Source organism: Notamacropus eugenii, chromosome 5, assembly GCF_028372415.1.
Source record: "Notamacropus eugenii isolate mMacEug1 chromosome 5, mMacEug1.pri_v2, whole genome shotgun sequence".
Lineage (NCBI taxonomy): Eukaryota > Metazoa > Chordata > Mammalia > Diprotodontia > Macropodidae > Notamacropus > Notamacropus eugenii.
The window spans coordinates 308,187,902-308,210,105 of record NC_092876.1 but is presented as its reverse complement, the minus strand read 5'-3'; the positions used below and the strand labels follow the sequence as shown (position 1 = coordinate 308,210,105).

Sequence of the window (22,204 nt, the reverse complement as noted above, 5' to 3'; positions counted from 1 at the left end):
GATTTTTTTTTTTAAGAGAGAGAGTTTGTGCAAAGATCGGAGCTGTCAGAGATTTGAAAAAAAAAAAAAAGAAAAGAAAAAAAAAGCCCAGGCGCGGTGGTGGAGACACTCTCTCCCTGCAAAAAAAGCAAAGGCGATTAAAGGCGCTGCCAACCTCGAGCTGTGGGCAAAGCTGAGCATGACACTTGGGGAAGTCAAACCCCTCACTATTGCTTAGGAAGATGGCTAGATTTTAAGGACTCGATTTTTTTTTCCCTTTAAGAAAAAATATTTTATTTGGGGGAGCTCCTCCTGGTGTGGCTTTCCTTCCTAAAAAACAACAACAACAACAAAAACTGAATCTGGTTGCAAAAAGAAATAGCGAAGTGTCTTCATTTCTGGATATCTGCAAATTAGAGAGGAAAACAGATCTGCTCGGTAAAAGAGAGACTGGAGACAAGCGTCTGATCTTTTTCCCCCCCTCTTCTTTTTCTTCTCCTTTTCCCTCTGCTCCCCTTTTTTCTCCTTCTTCTCCTTCCTCTCCTTCTTTCCTCCCCGCACCCCCACCGGCCACTGGCAAAGTGGGGTGGAGAGCGAAGCGGGGGGGAGGGGGAAGGAAGCCGCGTCCGGGGCGGCGGGGCGGCTGAGTATGGAAGAGCAGCAGCCGGAGCTTAACAGTCAGCGCGACTCCACCACAGGCACTGCGAGCCACAGCAGCAGCAGCGGCAGCAGCAGCGGCGGCAGCAGCAGCGGCAGCAGCAGCAGTAGCAGTAGCAGCAGCAGCGGCGGCAGCAGCAGCGGCAGCGATGGAGACAGCGTGCCGGTGTCCCCGCAGCAAGCTCCCTCCTCTCCTGCAGCGCCCTGCCTCCAGCCCCTACCCCACCACCATCACCATCACCACCACCACCACCACCACCATCACCACCAGCCCCCGCCGCCTCCCCAGCCCATGCCAGCGCCTCCTCACCAGCCGCCCCCGCCGCCGCCGCCGCCCCAGCAGCACCGCACCACCAACTTTTTCATAGACAACATCCTGAGGCCAGACTTTGGTTGCAAGAAGGAGCAGCAGCAGCTGCAGCAGCAGCAGATCTTGGTTGGAGCTGGAGGAGGAGGAGGTGGCGGTAGTGCTGCTGCTGGTACTGGTGCTGGTGGAGGAGGAGGAGGAGGAGGAGGCCGAACAGAGCGAGACAGAGGCCAGACAGCGGCTGGGAGAGACCCGGCCAATTCTCTGGGAACGCGGCCGGCCAACCCGGCTTCACTTCTCTGCCCGGCAGATGCGAACTGTGTGACGCCCGACGGCTCTGCGTCGGCCCCGGCCGCCGCCGCCTCCAAAGCTAACCCAGCGGCCGCGGCTGCTGCTGCTGCCGCCGCGGCCGCGGCCGTGGCGGCGGCGGCAGCTGCTGCAGCCGCTGCTTCCAAACCTTCGGAAGGCGGCGGGGGGAGTCCTGGAGCAACTGGCGCTAAATACGGGGAACACGCGAACCCGGCTATTCTACTCATGGGCTCTGCCAACGGCGGGCCAGTGGTTAAAACTGATTCGCAGCAGCCGCTAGTATGGCCCGCTTGGGTCTACTGTACGCGTTATTCAGATCGCCCATCTTCTGGTGAGTACACCCTTTGAAGTGAGTCCTCACTCCCCTCTCCCTCTAGGGTCACTGGTGGACACTCCCCATCCCAACCCCCGCCAAGAGTTCTTAAGAACAGAAATAATAATGCATTTTCCTTCCCCCGTCCCTCCCAACCTATCCTATTCCTATGTCTGTTCCTCTTGCTTCCACTTTTCGCATATTTTATTTGTTGCCCCTTTTCTACGATATCTTCATCTTTAGCCCAGCCTGAAGTTCTGAACAGTTGGGGTTGGCACCGAGGAAGATTCACTATTGAATTCCTAACACTTTAAAGTATTTAATAATAATTTCTTTTTTTCCCTTTCTTTTTTCTGGATTTGACTAAGCACTTGTGTTTGATAAAGATGGGAAGGCCTAGGCTAGAAAGTTCGATTTTTATATGGACAAGATTATAGAATGTGCAATCGAATTTATATACACTAGCAGTATTCTGCAATACTGATGAGAGAGAGAGAGAGAGAGAGAGAGAGAGAGAGAGAGAGAGAGAGAGAGAGAGAGAGAGAGAGAGAGAGAGAAGACAGATTTTTTCCTTGGGTACGGGGAAGGAGGGAAGGAGAGGCCCTGTCGTGGGGCAAAGAAACAAGGGGATTTTGTAGAATAATGTCAGAAAGGAATCACAAGGATCCCCTGGTCTGATAGGAGAAAATAGCGTTAAGATAGTCCAGGAGATGAATCTTAGCTTTTAGATGAAGGAGATGGGGAGGGACAATCTATAGGACAGTGAGAAGATCCTAAGAAAGAGAAGCTTGAGCAGGCCGGAAAGGCCAGCTTCTGAGACTGCCTACTTGCACTGTTGTTTGCCTGTGAAACTCGGCTCTCAAAGCCTTCTGTTCCCGTTAGCCCTCTTTCCTTTTATCTCAGTCAAGGCACAACATCTAACACTCGCGATTGTTTTGAGGTGTTTTTTCCCCCTCCTACACTCCTTTTTTTCTTGCTTGGTATCACAGGGACCTTAGCGTGCTTTCCATTGGTGGGTCTCCCATTTCACTGGGTTGCTCCTAGGTTATTTCCTCAGTGTCGGACATTGGGTCTCTCAACCCTTAGCCTCCTAGTTCCCTTTCAGACTTAGTGGGAAGAGAAGAAGGAATCCAGATCTGCTGGGTTCTCAAATCCCATTCCAGTCAAGCCCAGCCTGGGCTGAGGAAAGAGGCAGAGTTGAGAGTCAGAGACTATTTCTTCGGGTCGGAGCTCAGAACTCTATGAAGGTATCCGGGAGTCTCCCAAATCCCCATTTCCGTTTTCTTCTCCCTTCCCTTCTTTCTTCAGTTCTGTTCCGAATTACTTGGGCTGCAGAGCCAATCGATAGGCCGCTATCAGCCCCAGCCATCTCGATCCCCCCGTTATTGACACGTCCGTCTCCCTGAACCTCTGAAAAGCCGCTTTGATTGACTCGCCTGATGGATAGAGTGATTGAGCTGTCAGGTCGGCTGCTAGGGCTAGCCAGGGAGAAACGATTTTATTGCCTGTGCTCAGTGTGTCCATACACATGCACCAACATAAACTCAGCCTCAGACACAGAAAGCGTTCTAGGCCTCTCTGGCTATGATCGTCCCCTCTCCCTTCACAGTACCAAAAGAAATAAATTAATCATTTTCTCCATCCTCATTTGGGATTCTTCTACCTTGTCTGGGTCAGCATCTTTGCCCTTGGTAGTGGGAGTTTTAGAGCTAGAGTCCCAGTTGTATTCCCTGCAACTTTCTGGATCCTAGGATTATCCTAGAGAGAATGGAGACTTTTGGTTTGTAGTGGTAAGTGGACTTTAGGAGTCTGGTCTCCACTGGAAGAAAAAAAAATCTATTTGCAATCACCTAGAAAGCTTTTCAAACAGGAAGGTTGAACTCCAGGATCCCATCGAAGAGGTTCCAGCCTAACCTAGAACTCTGATATTGTGATACTGTATCCTCTTTCTCTGGGATGAGGAGAGTGGATTATTTTAGAGGAAGATCTCAGACTTGTCCCCAGGACAAGGAATGGCCTGGCTGCCAGGCCCCAGATTCCCTAGGCTCTGACTGTAACCTACAAAAGCTAATGGTGTTTCTTCTTGAGGTTCATTGTGGGGTTCAGACCCCTACTCCATCTACCAGTTGGAGACTAGAGTGTTTTCAAAGCTTCCTTGTTTATATTCCCTTCTGGCAGAATCCAAGCTATGTGGCCTGTTTCTCTTGAAGGTGGCACTCTCACTGGAGTACTCCTCCAAGGCTTTAGGGTTTTTATAAATAGCAAGGCTTTGGTTAGCTAGCTTCTTGGAAAGGCCAGGAGACTTCAACTTCGACTGTTTATCCCTTCTCAAAATCTCCATTTCTAACTTTTCCATCCTCTGTTGCAAATACCCTAGAGAAACAAATATCAGTAAAACTAGGATGAGGATGTAGGTGTACTGAAGCATGGATCAGGTAGAAGGATAGGCCAACTGACAGCTGTGCGTTCTCAAAATCTCTATCTGTCTGTCTCTGTAGCTCGGTAGTTGTCTGTCCTTATCTCTATCCTAATTCCCTGTCTTCTACCGACTGGTAGAGGATCAGCGGAACCTCCGTGTATGAAGAATCCTTGGGCTTGCAGAATATAGCAGCTGGGTCCATGGGGTCTGTGGGTTCTGGCTGCTGTATGCCTATACTCTTGGCCTCTGGATGAAGCCTTGAATTATTTGTAAAAGCTCTCCCCCTCCCCCATTGCCCCTCTCTCATTTGTGTTTTGATCCAGAAATATCATCCAGGGAAGAAAATGTCCAGGGAAAGTGTTATCTTGAAAATGGCAAGAGGGGCTAAAAATTCTGATTCCAATTCCGATTTCCTCGTGTTTCCTTTTTAATTTTCGTTTCGTTACATTTTGTTTCATTTTGTTGGTTGATTTCTTTTTACAATTCATGAAATAAGTAGTAGAGGCCTTAAAAACATAAAAATACCCAAAGTCAATGAATTTCGAAATTGCTAGGAGATGGCCCCTAGCACAGTCACGGAGACCTCTTGTCTGAATAGAGGCAGGTATCCCTTTCCAGAAAGTGAACACTGAAGAGGTGGTGATTTGGGAAGAGAAAGCAATAGGGTTACAGTTTTGGAGCGCTTGCAAAGGTTCACTGTTGACCATGCTGAGTTATCGGTTCCCCTCTAACCTTAGCCGGGACCATGGCTCTTGCAACTGTTCTGGGTGTAAAGTGTGCTTGCAGTCTATTTCCCAAAGCCCATGGCTCTGGCCTCACTTCAGTTGGCGTTGTAGAAACTTGTCTGTAACAGAAGGCATGGAACTTCCTCGCTTTCCGCGGCGGGGTCTGGCATTCCCCAGGGTCTCACAGAAAATAACGGAAAGGAAGGGGGCCTGGGGCACTTGAGCCCAACCGGGCCGGGGTTAGAGCGAAGCTTGTGGCAAATAGAAAAACGGCTAAGGACGGGGGCCAGGCTAAAGCCGTCTATTTCTTGGTCCTTCTCAGGAGACCTTGACCCCGCGGGCTTAATTTTCTCGATCTCTTTGCTTTTCTTCTGATGCGGGTGAGGGTGGGGGCGGAGGAGGTTTCTCTGGATTGGGAGGCCAGAGGTGGGGGAAGGGGTGGCAAGAGCGATGCTGTCTTGGTAAAGAACAGTAGGTATTGGTTTGAAGTCGTTTCTACTAGTATTTATTTTCTCAGTCTCGGTGGAACCGGGATATTGAGATATTGGAAGTTAAAGGAGTGGTCGTGAAGTGGGGGATAAGGGGGACACACAAAGTGATTCGGCTGGGGTTCCAGTTGGGGTGTCAGCTCCTCCTCTTCCAGCTGCCCTGTCCCCTTCCTCATTGTCATGATGGGAATGACTGGTCCCAGCCTGCAGAGTCTGCTTCCATAGGCAGATTTGGGGTTTTCCGTGGGGGAAAGAAGGGAGCAGAAGGAAAGAAAGCTGGGCGGGGGCCCAGATTTCTTTTCTAGCAGTTCCTTTCTTCCTGACATTATCTGCTGTTTCTCTGGTCCCTTGGTTTCCGGGGCCTGGCTAGTTAGAATCTTATTCTCAGGTGAATGCCTTTGGCTCTCCCCTCTCCCCCCATTCTTTTAACTGGTAGTGCTAGCAAGTGGGGGAAATCCTACAAGCTTTCTCTTCCCCTCCTTCGGTCTATATTAGATTGTGGGGGTCCTGCAGCTGTCGGCCATTTTTTTTCCTTTCTCACTCTTTACTCCCCATCAGAAGGAAGATAAGAGTTGGTAATAAGGGACAATTGGTTTGGCCCAGGAAAAATTGCTTCTTGAATGGGGGGGTGGGGTTGGGATACTATGGAGGGAGGGGGACTGCGAAAACAGAAGAGGTTTTAGTAGCCAAGAACTATGATGCACCCCCTTTCACTGATACAATTCACACAGCTGCCTTTCCACCTTCCTCTTTCTCTCCCCCTCCCCCATTTTCTTCCCTCTTTCCCCGTTTCTCTCTGTCCTCTCCCTCCCCTTTGCCTTCCCCTCCCTGGCCTGTCTCCCTCCCATGTAGGTCCCCGCACCAGGAAGCTGAAGAAGAAGAAGAACGAGAAGGAAGACAAGCGGCCACGGACTGCTTTCACCGCAGAGCAGCTGCAGAGACTCAAGGCGGAGTTCCAGGCGAACCGCTACATCACCGAGCAACGCCGGCAGACCCTGGCCCAGGAGCTCAGCCTCAACGAGTCCCAGATCAAAATTTGGTTCCAGAACAAACGAGCTAAGATCAAGAAGGCCACAGGCATTAAGAACGGCCTGGCTCTGCACCTCATGGCCCAGGGACTTTACAACCATTCCACGACCACGGTACAGGACAAAGAGGAGAGCGAGTAGTCACTTCCCCCTTCTCCTCCACCCCCACCCCCTGCTTCACGCTGGCTCCTGACACCCTCCCATACCCACTCTCTCCCCGTTCCCCTCCTCTGGTTCAAACGATTTTTTTTTCCAGGGAAGAAATAATAAACAAAAGAGAAGGGGGGAAAAGACTTCGAACGGCAAGTCATGTTGAAAGAAAAAAAATTTTTTAAAAAGAGAGACTCGGACAGGTGCTTTCGAAATCAGATCTATTCTCTATTAATAGTATAAGGGACGGAAATGCGAACACTTAAATCTCTATATAGCCAAACAGCTTACGACTTTGTATATATTTAATTTCAGGTAAGGACAAAAATATGTGTAGCGATCTCTATTTGCTGGACATTTTATTAATCTCCTTTATTATTATTATTGTTATAATTATTATAATAATTATTATTATTTTATCCCTCCCTTTCCCCCCTGTTTCGTTTGCGTTCCGTTTTTCTTTTGAATGTGGTCGCTTCTTGGTCCTCCCTCTCCTTCCACCCCTCCATCCCTCTTCACCTCATCACTGTCTCTGCCTATCTCGGACTTTTCTTTGTGTGTGTGTGCGTGTGTGTGCCGCATGTGTGCCTGAGTGTGTCTGTCCTTTAGTCTCTCCCACCTTCCTCATTCTTTCTTCCTTTTCTTCCTTTCTTTCTTCCTTTCCTCTGCCCCCCCTTTTTTTTCTGAGACCTGTTTCGACCCCGCAGACTGCGAGACTGAACCGCCGCTACAAGCCAAAGATTTTATTATGTTCAGAAATCTGTAGTCTGAAATAAAGTGTACACTGTGTTCACAAGGCCGCTTCGCTCCTTCTCTTTTGGGTCTTCGTCCGCCCGCCGGACTCGGGCTTGGGCTGGTTGGTTTCATCTGGCTGACCATTAGAGCCGGACTGGGATTTCTGGAAAGGATGGATGTCTGGCAGAATGGGACCTGAGCAGCATTCACTCCCTAGTTTCCCTATCTTCCCATACTAGGGGAGTAGGCATGGGGTGGGCGGCAAATGGGAAACCAGTTATCTACTCCACAGGGCGATTCTAGGCCAAAGCAGTTTCTAGAGAAATGGGACCTTCGTCTCGGGACCACGAAATTCGAGAGATCTCAGATCTCATCGGGAAACAAATGCCCATCATTGGAGAGAAGGCGCAAAAAAAGCAGGAATGGAAGGAGGAGAGGGAATGCCAACAACAGCACTTTTTCTTCTGGAGGAGTGCCTACTGTTGGGCTGATAGGGGCTTTGCCCAGACTGGCACGTGGACCCGATCCGGGAGCTGTGCTCTCAGCGCCTTCATTCCCCTTCTCTCTTTAATAAGTGTTTCTTCTAAACCAGAGGATGGAAGAGGGTCTCCCTGCAAGGAGGTGGGGGTGGGGTGCGACGGGGATCCCTTCTGAAAATGATCTTTACTCGGCAGTCCGTTGCTTAGCAGCCTCTTAGTAAAGAATGGTCCTTTTCTGCCCCTTTCCCTCTACCCTCTCGGCAGACTTTGCAGCTTTTATTCACACAAGTTTTCGTTTGCGAGAAAGCGATTCAGCCTGGGGACCGTGTGTGTGTGTGTGTGTGTGTGTGTGTGTGTGTGTGTGTGTGTGTGTGTGTGTGTGTGTGTGTGTGTGTCTTAGGGTATGAGGAAGGGAACGAGCCCACTACTAGTTTCAGCCTAACCTCCTGACCAGCGCGCTTATCTCGCTTCAAGAGAACTGGACTCAAAGGCTTCGTTAGCCACGATCGTATGGTACTGATAGTACTATTAAGGTTGCCAGCGTCTACTAGACTTCCCCATCTAAGGAGACCCTGATGCAAGTTTATTATAACATTACTATAATAATATTTTTAATAATAAAATACATAGCAAGACTCCAAACAATAAAAACAACCACACCCATAATAAGTATTCCCATCTTACGGGGATGAGAGACATGCCAGAACACACCAGGTCTCAGTGTGTCCTCTCTATTGCCCCTTCTTCCAGTTTTCCTCAAATCCTCCAGAAGAGGGAACAAGGGAAGAACATCAGGTTGCTTATATCTTCAGTGATTTTTTTTTTTTTGAATGGGAGAGGAAGGGAGAAACCTGAATAGTTTCCCGTTTTCTTCCATCTGTGAGTGGTTGTGTCTATTTGACGCTCCTGTATTTTCTCTGGGAATATAAAAAACAAAAATATAAAATGAATCTCTGCTCTTTACTTACTTTACCTACTCCATCCTCAGTGGTGTGTGTGTACGGTGTGTGTGTGTGTGTGTGTGTGTGTGTGTGTGTGTTGTAAAACTGGGTCATAATGGTTTCTTTCATTGGGTTCATTTTATTTTATTATTACTTTGCCCTAGTCTGTGATTATTAACATCAACTGAAGTTGACTGGTTACTTTCCAATCCTCTGCTTCCTTCCCATTTAGATTGAGATTATTTCCTCTTTTGAACCTGGGTGAGGACCAGCCCTGCAGAATCTCAGTAACCAAAAATGTCATCAATTCCCCAGTATCTGGGTTCAGAGGCAATGAGGGAGAAGGATACATTGAAATTCCCACATCAGTTGCAAACATTATTTCAGTCAATTACTTTATCCTTCCTCTTCTCACCGTCCATCTGAGCCTTTCCAATCTAGAGGTGAGGTGGAATGAGGAGGATAAAAATCCTGTAATAGTTCAGATGAGACACCTCCACAGGAATGGCGACTTATGCTGGTTTACTGGCACTTGTTTGGTATTAACTGTTTGTTTACAGTTGGGAAGTAGAGTCTGTGGACTGACCAGGTTCCTCCAGATTTAAGGAGATTGAGCTTTTCTTTCTGATTTATCCAACCCCATTACTATAAATCTCTCAAGGAATAAAATTGTTTAATTCAATTCAACAAATAATCATAATAAGTTGGGGGCAGGGGAAGGTTCAGATAGAATTCCTCTTCTTCAGCTTGGGTGAAGTCAGAATAATGTGTGTGTGTGGGGGGGGGGGGGATGGGGGAGGAGATAAGGATTGATTTTAGAGAGTTTAATTAAGAAAAGGGGACAAGAGTCAGGCACAACTTATACAAACAAAGGTTTCCCACTCCCATCTTACTGAGTCCTCTCATTCTATAACTCAAGGAAAAAGAAGACAAAGGGTGGCATCAGTGGAGAATTGTTCAGGTTAAAGTTTCCTTCGACATGATCAGCCTATATGTGAGAAAACTCGAGAAGGTCATTTGTTTCAGAGCTACTTCCTTTTTTTCTTTCTCTCATTAGGTTCCTGTTCCAAATTCTTGCTGCCTGTTTGTCAGCAAGAAGAGACTAGATTTGGCTAGGTTTCAGGCAAGGGGTTTGTGTTTATGTATGTATTTATGTATGTATGTGTTTATGTGTGTTGCGGGCAAGAGAACCATTCCTTTTCACCCTTTGATCAGAGTAGAGTAGACAGTATCTCTTTCCCTGGAGACCCTCCTATCCTCAACCTAGATGGGGATAGGGAGGGAAAGAAGAGAGAGCAGTAATCATTCATTGTGTAATCAAAATGAATTCAACACGTCAACATTTTATATTATTGTCCTAAGTGCTTTTCCATCCATTTGTTTATTCTCACCCTTCCACTTCCACTGTAGAAATAGATTGAGAAATTATTTTTCTTCCTGTTACACATATCATGAAACTGAGGGCTAAATGTGATTATGCTCACACACCAGGCTAGTGGCAGATACCAAAAACAGAATCCAAAAGTCTCTTGATTTTGTCTGATGCTTTCACTATATGTGTCTTCTCTGGCTCTGTGTCCAGTTTCTGACTCTCTTTCCTCTGTTCCAGAAAACTGGCTTTGAATTTGAAACTGAGACCTGGAAGTATTTTCTTGTTTTTTCTCCTCCCAACTCCAGTCCCCACTCCTAGAACCCTTCCTCACTGATCAGACTACTTCCTTGTTTCCCCTTTAGGAAAAGTAATAATAACCATAAAAGGAATTGATTTCTATGATTTATGAGGATGGCTTAGCAAACTGTATATGAATTAAAGTCTGAGGCTGCACTGAAATAAATATCAGAAAGCACCATCAAAATTTCCCTCATTTTCTTTTTCTTTTAAAGATGAATTGAACCATAAACTTAAATCTCTCTCTGTCCAGGAGGAAATAGACTGCTATCTAAGTCCAAACAGTATTGATCCAAGGTTCCTTTGTAGGCAAAGGTCTCTGTTTTCGAGTGGAAACTCAACCTTTTTTTTCCCTGGAGGATGCTGGAATAGTGTGTGTGTGTAGGGAAGAGGGATTTCTGTCCAGTTCTCCCAAGTACAGCCTAGCACAGACCCCAAACAGACTAATTCTTGCCTAGCAAGAAGATCAAGAGTAAGCCTTTGGCTCTTTCTTCCAGTGACCACAAAAGCAATAGTTTGCTTTTCCAACCAGTGGCTATGACTCTGAAGATGTTTCCAAAGCAGGAAACTCACCCCATCTTCCCTCCACACCCCAATTCTTCTCTTCTCCAGTCAGGGAACAATAGCCAGAGGTCTGAGTAGTGATGGGACAATCAGATGCATAACAATTAGTAAGAGGGTATGAGAAGGTGATCCCTAAGGTAAGAGAGAGAAAAAGAGAGGAGAACACAGTCAAACTATTTTTCAGTCTCATTATCTGTTTTGTTTGCCTTCACTCCCATTTCTCTGTCAGAGACTATCTCTCCATCTCTCTCTTATTTCTGTCTGTGAGTTTTGGTTTTCAATCATAGACCTTCCTTCCTCTGCTGTCGGGTTCCTGTGACAGGCTATTTCTCACCCCCTGAATGGGATGGAGGTCAAAGGCTAATTCTGATCTTGGTTTACTCTTTCACCTCTCCCCTGGGGCAGGGAGCTATCTTTCCAGACCAGGTCTTTGGAAGGGTGGGCAACTCTAATTCAAATGAGGAACTGGGTTCGAATTAGATAGAGGGTTTTTCCTCATCAGAGATCTTAATCATCAAAGAAGAAAAGAACCTTGATCTTTTTCTCTTTTGCCCTTTTCCGTGCCCCCTTGTTCCAGCACACATACACACACACACATACACACACACACATACACACACACACACACACACACACACACACACACACACACTTTCTGTCTCTTACTCCCATCCTCTGGGCCCCAGACCACCTCACTGCTGTTGAGGAGTTGGGGTCAGGAACACTACATATTTTGCTACTGTTTAAATTGTGAGTTTGGGGAAAGGAAGTTACTCGAGGATTTTAAGTCTGGACTTCAGGCAGCTGCAAAGGGGTGAAAATCCTTCCCATAAAAGGCAAAATGAAGAGATTTAGGAGTTAGTTTTTCTACCACAGGTATGCACAGCACACGTAACATGTATTTACTCACAAGCATAAAACAAATTTTGAGTACCATTGACTTACATATATACGACATGTCCATATAGGTGCATAGACACATGCAAAAATAAAAAAAAATGTTAAATTCATAAGGACCACATATTTGCACATATTGTCTACATGTACACATGATCACTCATTCTTGCACACAGAGCACACACACACACGCACATATGTATCAACAATACAGTCTGAACACACCCAACACATTAACACTTAAGAAGAATCTATTATATGTTCACAATAAGAGGAATTTGTTTTTTGAAGAAAGACCATTGTGTTCTGCCCCGTCTATTCCTATCTGGAGCTGGATCTTCACAACTCAGTCCCCATACTGCTTGGGTTTATCAAGGCTAGAACTCAAATGCTGCATGAAGAAATATTAGGAAAGAAAAGATTATCCCTGGGGAAGTTGGGACAGAATTGGGAGCCAGGAGAGTTCAGACAATGAAATCCTGGGAGCACAGCGGTCTAAGGGCCAGAGTGCATTTTAGGTTGCCTTCTTCTTGGGTCTTCATCTCCCTCAAGCTGGAAGTTGGGCCTCACTTAGGTCAGGAAGAGCTGAAGGCACAGCAGCCTGGGAACTGGCCAGGAAAACAAGTGCTTTCTCTGGAGAGGCCCCAGGGGCCAGTGTGTCTCTTTGTACATACAGAGAATGCCAGCCAGTGCAAGAAACCCCAGCAGTAGTTGGTCATATGCATTGCTTGAGAGGGGAGAGGGAAGCACTGTAGCACACACGAGTACGCATGCACACACACACACACACACACACACACACACACACACACACACACACTACACCACACAGATTTTCCAGCCTCATCAAAGCATATGCACTCTCCATCAGCACCTCTTTCTCTTTCCTGGCCAGAAATCTTGAACAGAGTCAGAAGAGAACAGACTAGTTACTGATCGCTAGTAAGGAATTTTTTGGATCTGGACCCTAAGCTTTGGAGGTTTCCTACAGCTGATGCTGGTGCTGGAGTTTGCTTGGTAGTTTTAGTTAAGTGATATACCCTACTCACATATGAGAACAACACCACCAAAAAACACCGTCCAACAGATTACTTGAGATGTCAACTTTTCTCAGAAATTTTGTCAGTGGTCACACCAGTCCTTAAGACTTGAAAAATCTCTTGCTACCAGTCAGGCACATGAGATATTCATGGGGAAAGCTTATTATGTGTATTTCAAAAATTTGTACAAGAACTCTTCCTCACTCTTTCTCTTCTTTGTGTGTTGTGTGTATGCCCATGTGTTTGTGAAAAGAGGACAATTGAAAAATTTTCTTTGGAAACTGGCACAGCACATTTGCTGAAATGCAGGTGATTTCAAATATCTGTCTTTGACACTGACTCATCCTCTGAGATCTGTGGAACTTTTCATTTGAGTAGTGGTAGGGTTTGGCAGCAGCGGCAAATCACCTCCCTTTTTCCTAGATCCTGTAAACCCAATGGAATCTTCATCCCAATTGCTCCTCTCCCACTGTATGCCATGTGGATTCTGTCTGCTGTACACGTCTATAAATGTTATAAAAGAGAGCAGACATCAAGGCAGTGGGGTCTTTGCTTGATGAATGTTTCTCAGGCTGCACATCTAGGTTGCTGCTTTAGTTTGGGACACTACCACTATCACACTTGTTCACTGCACTGAGACAGACCTAGGCTGCCAGTAAACATAGCAATAATAATTACACACCCACAATGAACATATATTCCTGGGTTGGATAATTGGATTAAGACGGGTACTTACTATGGGGAAGAGACATAAAAATATCTTCAAGGATAATCTCTGAACTCCTTCCTTGGACAGAGCCATAATAGCAGGTCCCCAAATTCTTAGCCAACAGACCAGAAGTTTGGTTTTTGGACAAAAGGAAGTATGCAGTTAAATGTACTGGCATAATTGCCTTCACATTTTAGAAGCGTTGCCAATACCTATATTGAGAACACATAGCTTCTCCAATTTATGAATTAAGCCAAGGAAATACAGACATCCAAAATGCAGGGAATTCACCCTCCTCACCTTCTTCAGCCTTTTCACCACAATCTTTTTCTCCTTCTCCTCTGACTCATCTCCTCTTTCCTCTCCTCTTGTCTTTTCTCTTCCCTTCTCCTTTTCTTTTCTCTCCTTCTCTCCTCTCTTCACTCTCTCTTTCCTTATCTCCAGAAGAAAGTGGCACTCATCTTTAGGGAACAATTCAGAAACTAATACCTTATATCAGATAATTGTTCGAAAGGGAGGATGGTGAAGTGAAAAATATCTGGATTGAGTAAGGAGAGACCTAGATTTGAATTCTGTTTCTGACACTAGTGATGTGATCATAGGCAAGTCATTTAATCACTTTGAGCCTCAGTTTCCTCTTTTGTAAAACTGAAACCAACTCATTTGTTTTATGAATCAAATGAGATAGATGTAAAGGGTTCTGAAAATTGAAGATCTGCATAAGTGTCGGTTGCAATTATTATTCCAACTAGAAATTGTTGTAACATTAATAGTCAATGTAGTTCCTATAATTATAAAGATTTTATATTTCAAAAAAGGTAGCATGGTGAAATGGAAAGTGCTTTGAATTTAGAATCAGAAGCCTCTAGTTCTGGCTTGAACTTTAGTCCGGTAATCTGGTATGTGTCATTTAACCTTTCTAGGCCTCAGGTTCCTCATCTGTAAAATCAGGGTATCATCCTAGGATAATACCATCAGTGTGAACCTGAGTGAGTTATTTCACCTCCAGGAGTTGTCATCTTTCTTCTTTGAGACAAATGGGCATTACAATGGGGAAAGAGCTTTGTAAACCGATAAAACTCCATGTAAGTGAATTATGTATCAGAGGAACCTAATTTTAAAATGTAGGCTATCCCCACAAGTCTTAGTGCACTTTGAAGATATTCAAGGTTAATTGAAGCTTTAATAGCTTAAAAATTCACTAGGAATTTGGGGGGCACCCCACATATTAATATGATCAACAATATTTTGTATCATGTCCTATTAAGATCAGAGGTGACAGAATATCCTCTTAGCTTTTCCTCTGATGTTTGTTTCAAGAATCTCTTAGTCCTATTTTCATTGTCTCAGAACCATTCCCTCTTAGTTTATGTTCCTTCAGACTGAAGCAAGGCTCCCCCATGCAAGGGCTCCCACACATCTTCCCTAAACCCTACCACCATCCATTCAATGTGGTTGGGTGTTGTTGATCTTGGAGCTAACGAATTGGGAAAACCATGCATCTGCTCCTAGTCTTTAAAGAGACTTGAGTCTTTTGAGCCCTGAGCCAGCATCAGCCTCTAGAGAATTCTCTTTCAGGTTCAGCACTAGCCCAGGAAAAGGGTACTTGTTTCTCTCCCGAGATATCTAAGTTCATAGCATAAAGGAGCCAGTCCTTTTCTACTCCTTTTCCTCCCAACGGAAACTTTTTTGGCAGAGGTGCTCCTCTGTCTTCTGACTTAAATTTAGCTACCTTTGGACTCTAGAAATAGATCAGCCGAAGAGACTATTAAACACCATCCAGAGTCTAGAAAGGCATACCTTTCCTTCGATGTTTCCTTCGGTCACTAATTCTAGTTATAGGTCTAAGTTGACATCCCTAAATGCTCCATCTTCCTCACTCAAACTAACATCTCAAACGCGAATCTTTGTCTAAACCACTGAGAGAGGGATGGTGACAATGTTGACCTTCCTTCTCCTTACTCTTCGGAAAAAAAAAAAAAACTCTCTCCCTTCCTCACTCATTTGCCTTTACTGCTTTTCCCAGGGCTGAAGGATCCCATGGACTTTGGAGTCCCAGCAGGACTCTCGGTTTAGCAGGCTCCAGGCCCCAAAACAGCATCCAGGTGTGTGGTCTGTGTCTTCTAGAAGTCTCTTTTTATCTGTTTGGATATGTCTTTGCAGCTTTCACTTCTTTTTTCTGTCTTTTTTTTGTCTCAGCCTCTGACTCATGGATGCTTCCTGTCTCCCTCTTCATTTCTCTCTCTGCCGCAGCATTTCTCTCTCCCTCTAGAGTCTCTGAATTTGTCTTTTTCTCCGTGCCTCTGTCTCTCATCTCTTCATCGTCGTGTCTCTGTGTCTTTGCCGCATCTGTGTCTAACCCTGTCTTTCCAAAGCCGATTTGATTCTCTGAGGCGAACTCTTACTTTTTTGTTTTTTTTATATCGTTTTCTGGGTTTCTCCCCGCCCCCAGCACCCAAGTTTGATCAGAAAGTTACCTAGTTTTTCCATGGAGAGAAAAAGAGATGAATAGAAAACAGCCTGCTCAGCAATAGTTAGGAACCTTATTCAGGCTCAATGAGTGCGGCGGTGCCCCTTGAACTTGATGGTGGGCAGAACTTGGCACAATTCCTCCCCCTCCCTCGCAACTTTTACAGCTTGAGTTACTCATCTTGTCTTGGAGTAGCAGGGGAATGGGGCAGCCTATTTAGGGGGCTTCGAGGACAGATGGGGCAAGAAAGTAGGAAATTCTGGCAGGGCATCCCATCCCACTCTCACTTTCAGCGCCGCCTGGAAACGCAGGCTACTTTCCAATCTTTCCCAAGCCAATTGAGGATCTGAGACAGACCAGCTTGGGGGTCAAAACCTCCTGGGGAAGAGGCCTGGGGGGGGGGGGGAGGAGGAGGAGAAAGGGGGAGCGGAGAGGGGGAGCCTTTAGAGCTGCTGGGTTCAAGCTTTATTTGTGTTTCTTCAACTTAGAGAGAGAGAGAGAGAGGGAGAGAGAGAGAGAGAGAGAGAGAGAGAGAGAGAGAGAGAGAGAGAGAGAGAGAGAGAGAGAGAGAGAGAGAGAGAGAGAGTCCGAACCCTGAGTTGAGAAAGTCTTTCTTCTGTTCGGACCCGTCATCCCCCACGGACTTGACGGAGGCAAAGCCCAGGGTCTTTGGAGGGAGACGATCTAACACAATTCCCTCTTCCGGGGGAATAACTCCGGGCAATCAGGCTTTGAGGGGCCTGTACTGATCTTTCCAGGACCCAGGTGAGCGTCTTCCGAAATCCTTTCTCTGCGGTACTTCCTTTTTTGCCACAAGGAAAGTGGAAGTAGGTTCCTCTATAACCCTGTGATCTTTACCCCCTTATTTCTCTCTCCTACAATATACCGACCACGAACAAGGCAGGAAAAGTGGCTTTTTCAATTTCCACCCCTTTCTTTCCTAGAGGGATTTGGCAACCTCACTTGTTAGGCGCCTTTGCTCCCCGCTGGGGTGTATTCTTTACATTCATTTCTTTTGTACTTGCAATGTCAATTTCAATGCACCCCACCCTCGGCATCCTTCTTGGCCATGCCTGTCCTTTCCTTGCGGTTAGCTTTTCTCCACATCCTTAGGCAACTGGGGGCCCTGTAGGGGAGATAGAGCGGCCTAACTTTGTGTGCGGTTAGTCTGCTGTTGAGATCAGTCTTTGGTCCAGCCCCTCCCTCAAAATACGGATAGTTGGACTTGTACTTTGCTCTCCAGTTCCCAGACGTGGGGAATACAGGACAACTGGTCAGAGCATCGAAAATAGGAATCGGAAAGAGATGGGGAGTTTGGGGCCAAAGTTTATCTTAGGGTTTAGTGTAAAAACACTAGGTCCTTATTTTAGGATGATCAACGCCTAGCTCGGGTCCCTTCCAGGATCTTTTCTATTTTTCCAAAAATTTCTCTGCTAGGCCAACCCATTCCCTGAGGGTTCGAGATGTTGATTTGGTAAGGTTTTGCAAGATGATGATTTGGCAAGGTTATCCTTGAAAGAGGAGGGCGAGAGAGAGTCCAGGCTCCCTGGGTATGTGTGGAAAATGTTTTCTAAGAAAGCCTCCAGTTTAAGTGGATTCTGGGACATACTAACTCACTCTCCAAAAGTGAACGTTGAGCTAAAGTAAATTTTGGGTGTTTTTGAGCTGGAGAAGTTACCCACCAGTTCTCCGTCCCCACCCCCAACCTCACCCCCGCCCGGACTCTTCTCCGTCTCCCTTCCAAATATTACGACCTCAAACAGAGAAGTGGTGGCTCCGGACCTGACTGGCAGAGAGCAGTGACTGGAGCAGCGGAACGCTGCCGAGAAAACTTGCTGAAGTGCGCTGCAGCAGGGGCAGGTGGCAGCCCGGCATTCTCTACCTATCCTTGCATTCCAACCACTTTCTCGCTCTTCTCTTTGAAAGTCTTCCCTCCACTCCCACCTTTATTTTCTTTTTGAGTTGAACAGAGATATTTCAGTTAGAGAGCGCAAGGGCCCACAAGGGCAGCGCGTGCGTCTGGTGTGCGTGCTTGCGCGCAGAAAATGAGACCGAACGCTGCTTCTCCCTTTCAGTCCCGAATTGACTCCCCAGTCACTCAATAACCCCAATCCAACAAGTCGTGCTGGAATCTGTGGCAAGCCTATTTTTAGGTAAAGATGGCATCTGATGCAGGGGGGAGGTAAAAGAAACAGGTGGGAAACAAGCGACAAGCCCCAAACCCACGACTGAATTGAGGGACTTTGTACGAGGCCATTGCCTCTTTGGGGGTACTCTTCCCCCTCTTAACTGTGGGGAAACACTTCAAATTTAATTCTGGACAACAGATTTCCAAGCTCTTTATCATTAGGCTGCTAGCAGAGATCAAGGAATCCTCTTTCCTAGGCTTTAGGTTTAGGGATCTCTTCTCTGTTTAAGACCCTTTTACTTTTGTGATTGATTAAACACACATACACACACAAAGTGTGTGGTCTTCCCTCCACCCTTCCTTCTTTCCTTTTTTCCTTCCTTCCTTCCTTCCTTCCTTCCTCCCTCCCTCCCTCCCTCCCTCCCTTCCTTCCTTCCTTCCTTCCTTCCTTCCTTCCTTCCTTCCTTCCTTCCTTCCTCCTTTCCTTCCTTCCTTCCTCCTAACCTCCAACAGTTCCAAAGAATGAAGCATGAAAGCTCTTTGGTAAAGATTATGGATGCTTCATTTATTTCTGCAAAAGGCAGAGACAGGGAAAAGAGCAATCAGTTCCTTGTCTGGGACCTCCATCCCACTCAGTGTTTACCAGCTCATTTGGCTGTGAGAAACCAGGGGAAAAGTGTCTGACATTCTGAAGATCTATAGGCAAAGTCATAGGAAACTCTTTTGGACAGTGTGCTCAGGTTGGGCTAACAGGCTCAGGGAGAGAAAGTGGTGGAAGGGATCTGGTCAGGTGGGTTCTGATAGTTGGACTGCTTTATGGAAAACAGTAGGCCCCTTGCTGTGGGATTGGGGAAGATGAGAAGAAAGGGGAACCCCAGGCCAAACTCCTCTCCGGAACTGGTGTCTGTGATCTGAATTATTGTTTGAACTCTTTGGACACCATACATGCTATATCCTGAGGCTGGCCTCTACTCTTGCCTCCCCCATCATTTCAGGTTGCCCCACCCTTCTAATACTTCCTCTAGAGGTCCTGAGGGGAATTGCTTGCTGTCTGTTGACATTCCTGATTCTTCCTTACAGGAGCCCCTATTTCCACTCTACCTTCCTCACAATGAGCTTTCTGAATTGAATATGGAGAGATCTTCATTGTATTGGGGGTAAAAAGTAGGTTAGTGGGGAGTGAGTCTTTCCCAGTTAAAACACAGCATTGAAAGCTGAGGACATAGCAGCACCATTTACAAAGGCTGGGACTGTTCTTAAATGGTCACATCCTTTTAAACTTTAAGATAAAAGAAAAGCAATAACCTTAGTATCCTTCTTCTTCCCTATTCAGTGGAACTTTGTTCCTTTCACAAAATACAGTTGGAGGGATTTGAAATTGCCTTCAGGAGAAAAATGACAGAAGGTTTTTATTTTTTGAAACAGCAGAAAGGTCTGAGAAAGAAAGACTAAGTTCTCAGAAGGAGAATTTCCAGAGTTCAGGCTTAAATTCCTTTGTGACACTGTATTATTAACTCCCCAAACGAAAGCTTCCCCACATTCTTGCCATCCCAACCCAGAAGCTCCTTGTAGCTCCTAGGGCTACAGGAGGGGAAACCCATATGCAATCTGTAGGGAGAGTGAGAATGATGCTTTTTTGGAGGTAGGGAGTGGGTTATTTTCTTTAGAAGAAATCTGGGGGAGGGGAGTGTGTATGGGAATGCCCTTAGGTGTAAACAAAGACCGAGTTGAAAATGATGAAATTTTCCTTATTGTGAAGCTAGTGACTTGGATATTACTTGCAAAGAAATCAGATCCATTCATGAAATGTTCTTTGATAGATCATAATAATTTCTCACATGTCCCCATTAGAAAGGAAGGAATATACAGAGCATAGGCTCTTCGGCACTGAAATTATCCAACACATTCCAGAGTATCTGTTGAGAGCTCTAAGCTGATAGTAGTATAATGAGTGGATTGCAACATTATATACATGTAAAAATATAACATGTTAAATGGAGAAAGAGAGGAGAAAGCCCCACTGCTATGCATGAACAGTTGCCAACTTTTATTAATTACTCAGTCATTTTAATGTGAAAACAAATACCAAAATGCACTAATGCACATTCTGGATTAATGGCCTGCAAAATTAGATGAGAGGAGCAAAGGTTGAAGGTTCCACGAACATTCAATTTTCTTCTCAGATCTGGACAGCGTGTGTTTGTGTGTGTGTGTGTGTGTGTGTATGTATGTATTCGTAGCCACACTTTTTTTTGTTTTGAATGAGAAAGTGATCTCTGGGATGGAAACAAAAAGATCAAACTAATCTCATAACCGTGGTCTCAGCAGAGTATGTAGACTGCACAGAGGTAGTGTCTCCACAATTCTGAATACCTGGTTGAAAAATGTAACATAAAAGATTTAGACACATATTCAGATGTGTTTATTTTTTTCATCAATCTAGTTATAGCCTTTATTCAACACCTATTTGATACCACTATACTATGTTTTTGGACTGCAGTAGATATTCCCAAGTATTTAGATATTGAGTTGTGTAGAGCAAAGAAATGTCCACATAAGTTGGCTGAATTCTTTCAGGCTTAGCTTGGGTGTTTGGTGTTATGTAGATGCATTCTAACCTGAGCTAGTCCCTTACCTTCTCTAGCGTTTGCGGCAACTCCTTTGGGATCATTTTCAGTTGGTTGACTCAATTGTGCCTCTGATCTGTGAAATAGAAAATGAAATCAGGTTTAGGTGCATTTACCTTAGTTTATTATTTCAAAAGCGTCAGAAAAAAAAAAAAGAATATTGTTTCCCTCCTCTTTCCAGGTAGAATTTGTTTAGGTAAAGTAACTTGTGGAACAACAGGCTTGCAAAAAGCTGGGGGATTGTGTTCAGTTTTCCTTAGGAAGCTTCCTCATTGTTTTGGGTATTGTGCTAATTTCTACCTGAACCTTCCTTTGGATTCCATGCAATTTTTTTTTCCTGATCCTTGCTCAATGTTTAGAGATTTGATTGCATGGAACAACCCTTTCACCTTTCAAGGTAGCTTTCAGAAACACCCTATCTGGGAGCCCATGCCTATTTTAGTGTCTGACACTGTGATTCACTACATTTTGGGGAGTCTCATTCATTGGATTGAGTAGCAGAACCTGTTGTGTGCCAACATATTTTCATTTGTTCCTTTCTTGGAGATCACTTCTATGCAATATTCTCTAGCATTATGATAAGGATATCCTCTACAGTACACACATAGTATCTCTCTGTCTGAATTCGGGAAGAATTTTAAACCATCATAACTTGGGTCCTTTTGTATTTAATTGTATGATGTTAAGGACATATAAAAAATTAATTGACATTGGCCCATTCCTTGAATTTTACATTCCTGAAATTCTTATATTCTGGTCTTCTCTTTGGCCATATTTACACATGCAAACTATTTTGGGAGAAGAAAAAGGGGAAATATTTCAATTCTGTTAAATGAGAAGTGGTTGATTTGAGTTAAACAAGTCTCTTCCACCTTTCTCCCAAACAATTTCTGGTGCTGAAACATTCACAATCCCCCTTAAAGAACAAGAAATCAGTCCTCACTAACTATATATAAACTTTCGAAGAGCCAAGTCCTCTGCAATGACCTTGGATCGTGCTTTCTAGTCTCCTTGTGTTTGATGACAGGCATGGCACAACTTGGAGACTATTGGTCAGGAAGTCATTTCCAAAGGCCCAGAATGCTAAGGAAGCTTGTGAGTGTCCTGATCAGAAGAGTGACTTCAAGTGCCCCTTTAAGAACAAGGGAGATTGAGTCACCCCATATGCACTCCACCATAATCCAGGGAGAGTCAATCCTCTGGTGTCCTGCTGTGTCAGTGTTGGGGGAGGACCCCCAGAGAACACATCTGGATGAAATGTGACCCTTGCTCCTCTAGGTATTTGATTCTTTTCTCAGTCTTTGTTGACAGTAACATAGGGGCTCCTTCTAATGAAGTATTTGAACATAAGTAAAAGAAAGCTTTCCTCCCTTTTGAGTACTATGTACTTGGAGACCCTAGAGAAATTGCTATGCCTCTCCTTCCTGGGGACCACGTATATAAATCTCCAGCCTCCTTGTGGGGACCAGAGGAATTTAAAGCACATTAGGATGGTAAACTAGTTATCCTTCTTTCTGCTTGTATTTGTATTACCAGCACTAGTGTTTAATAAATGCTTGTTGACTTGACT

The 22,204-nt window shown here is 45.2% G+C and overlaps 1 protein-coding gene across 1 annotated transcript; it reads left to right on the top strand.

Moving 5' to 3' along the window:
- The first annotated feature begins 551 nt into the window (after positions 1 to 551).
- On the top strand, positions 552 to 7,171 carry EN1 (engrailed homeobox 1). Its single transcript, XM_072617019.1, has 2 exons — positions 552 to 1,583; positions 6,050 to 7,171. Exons 1-2 carry the CDS (start codon positions 629 to 631, stop codon positions 6,364 to 6,366), a joined length of 1,272 nt encoding a protein of 423 aa, XP_072473120.1. The 5' UTR covers positions 552 to 628; the 3' UTR covers positions 6,367 to 7,171.
- The last annotated feature ends 15,033 nt before the right edge of the window (positions 7,172 to 22,204 follow it).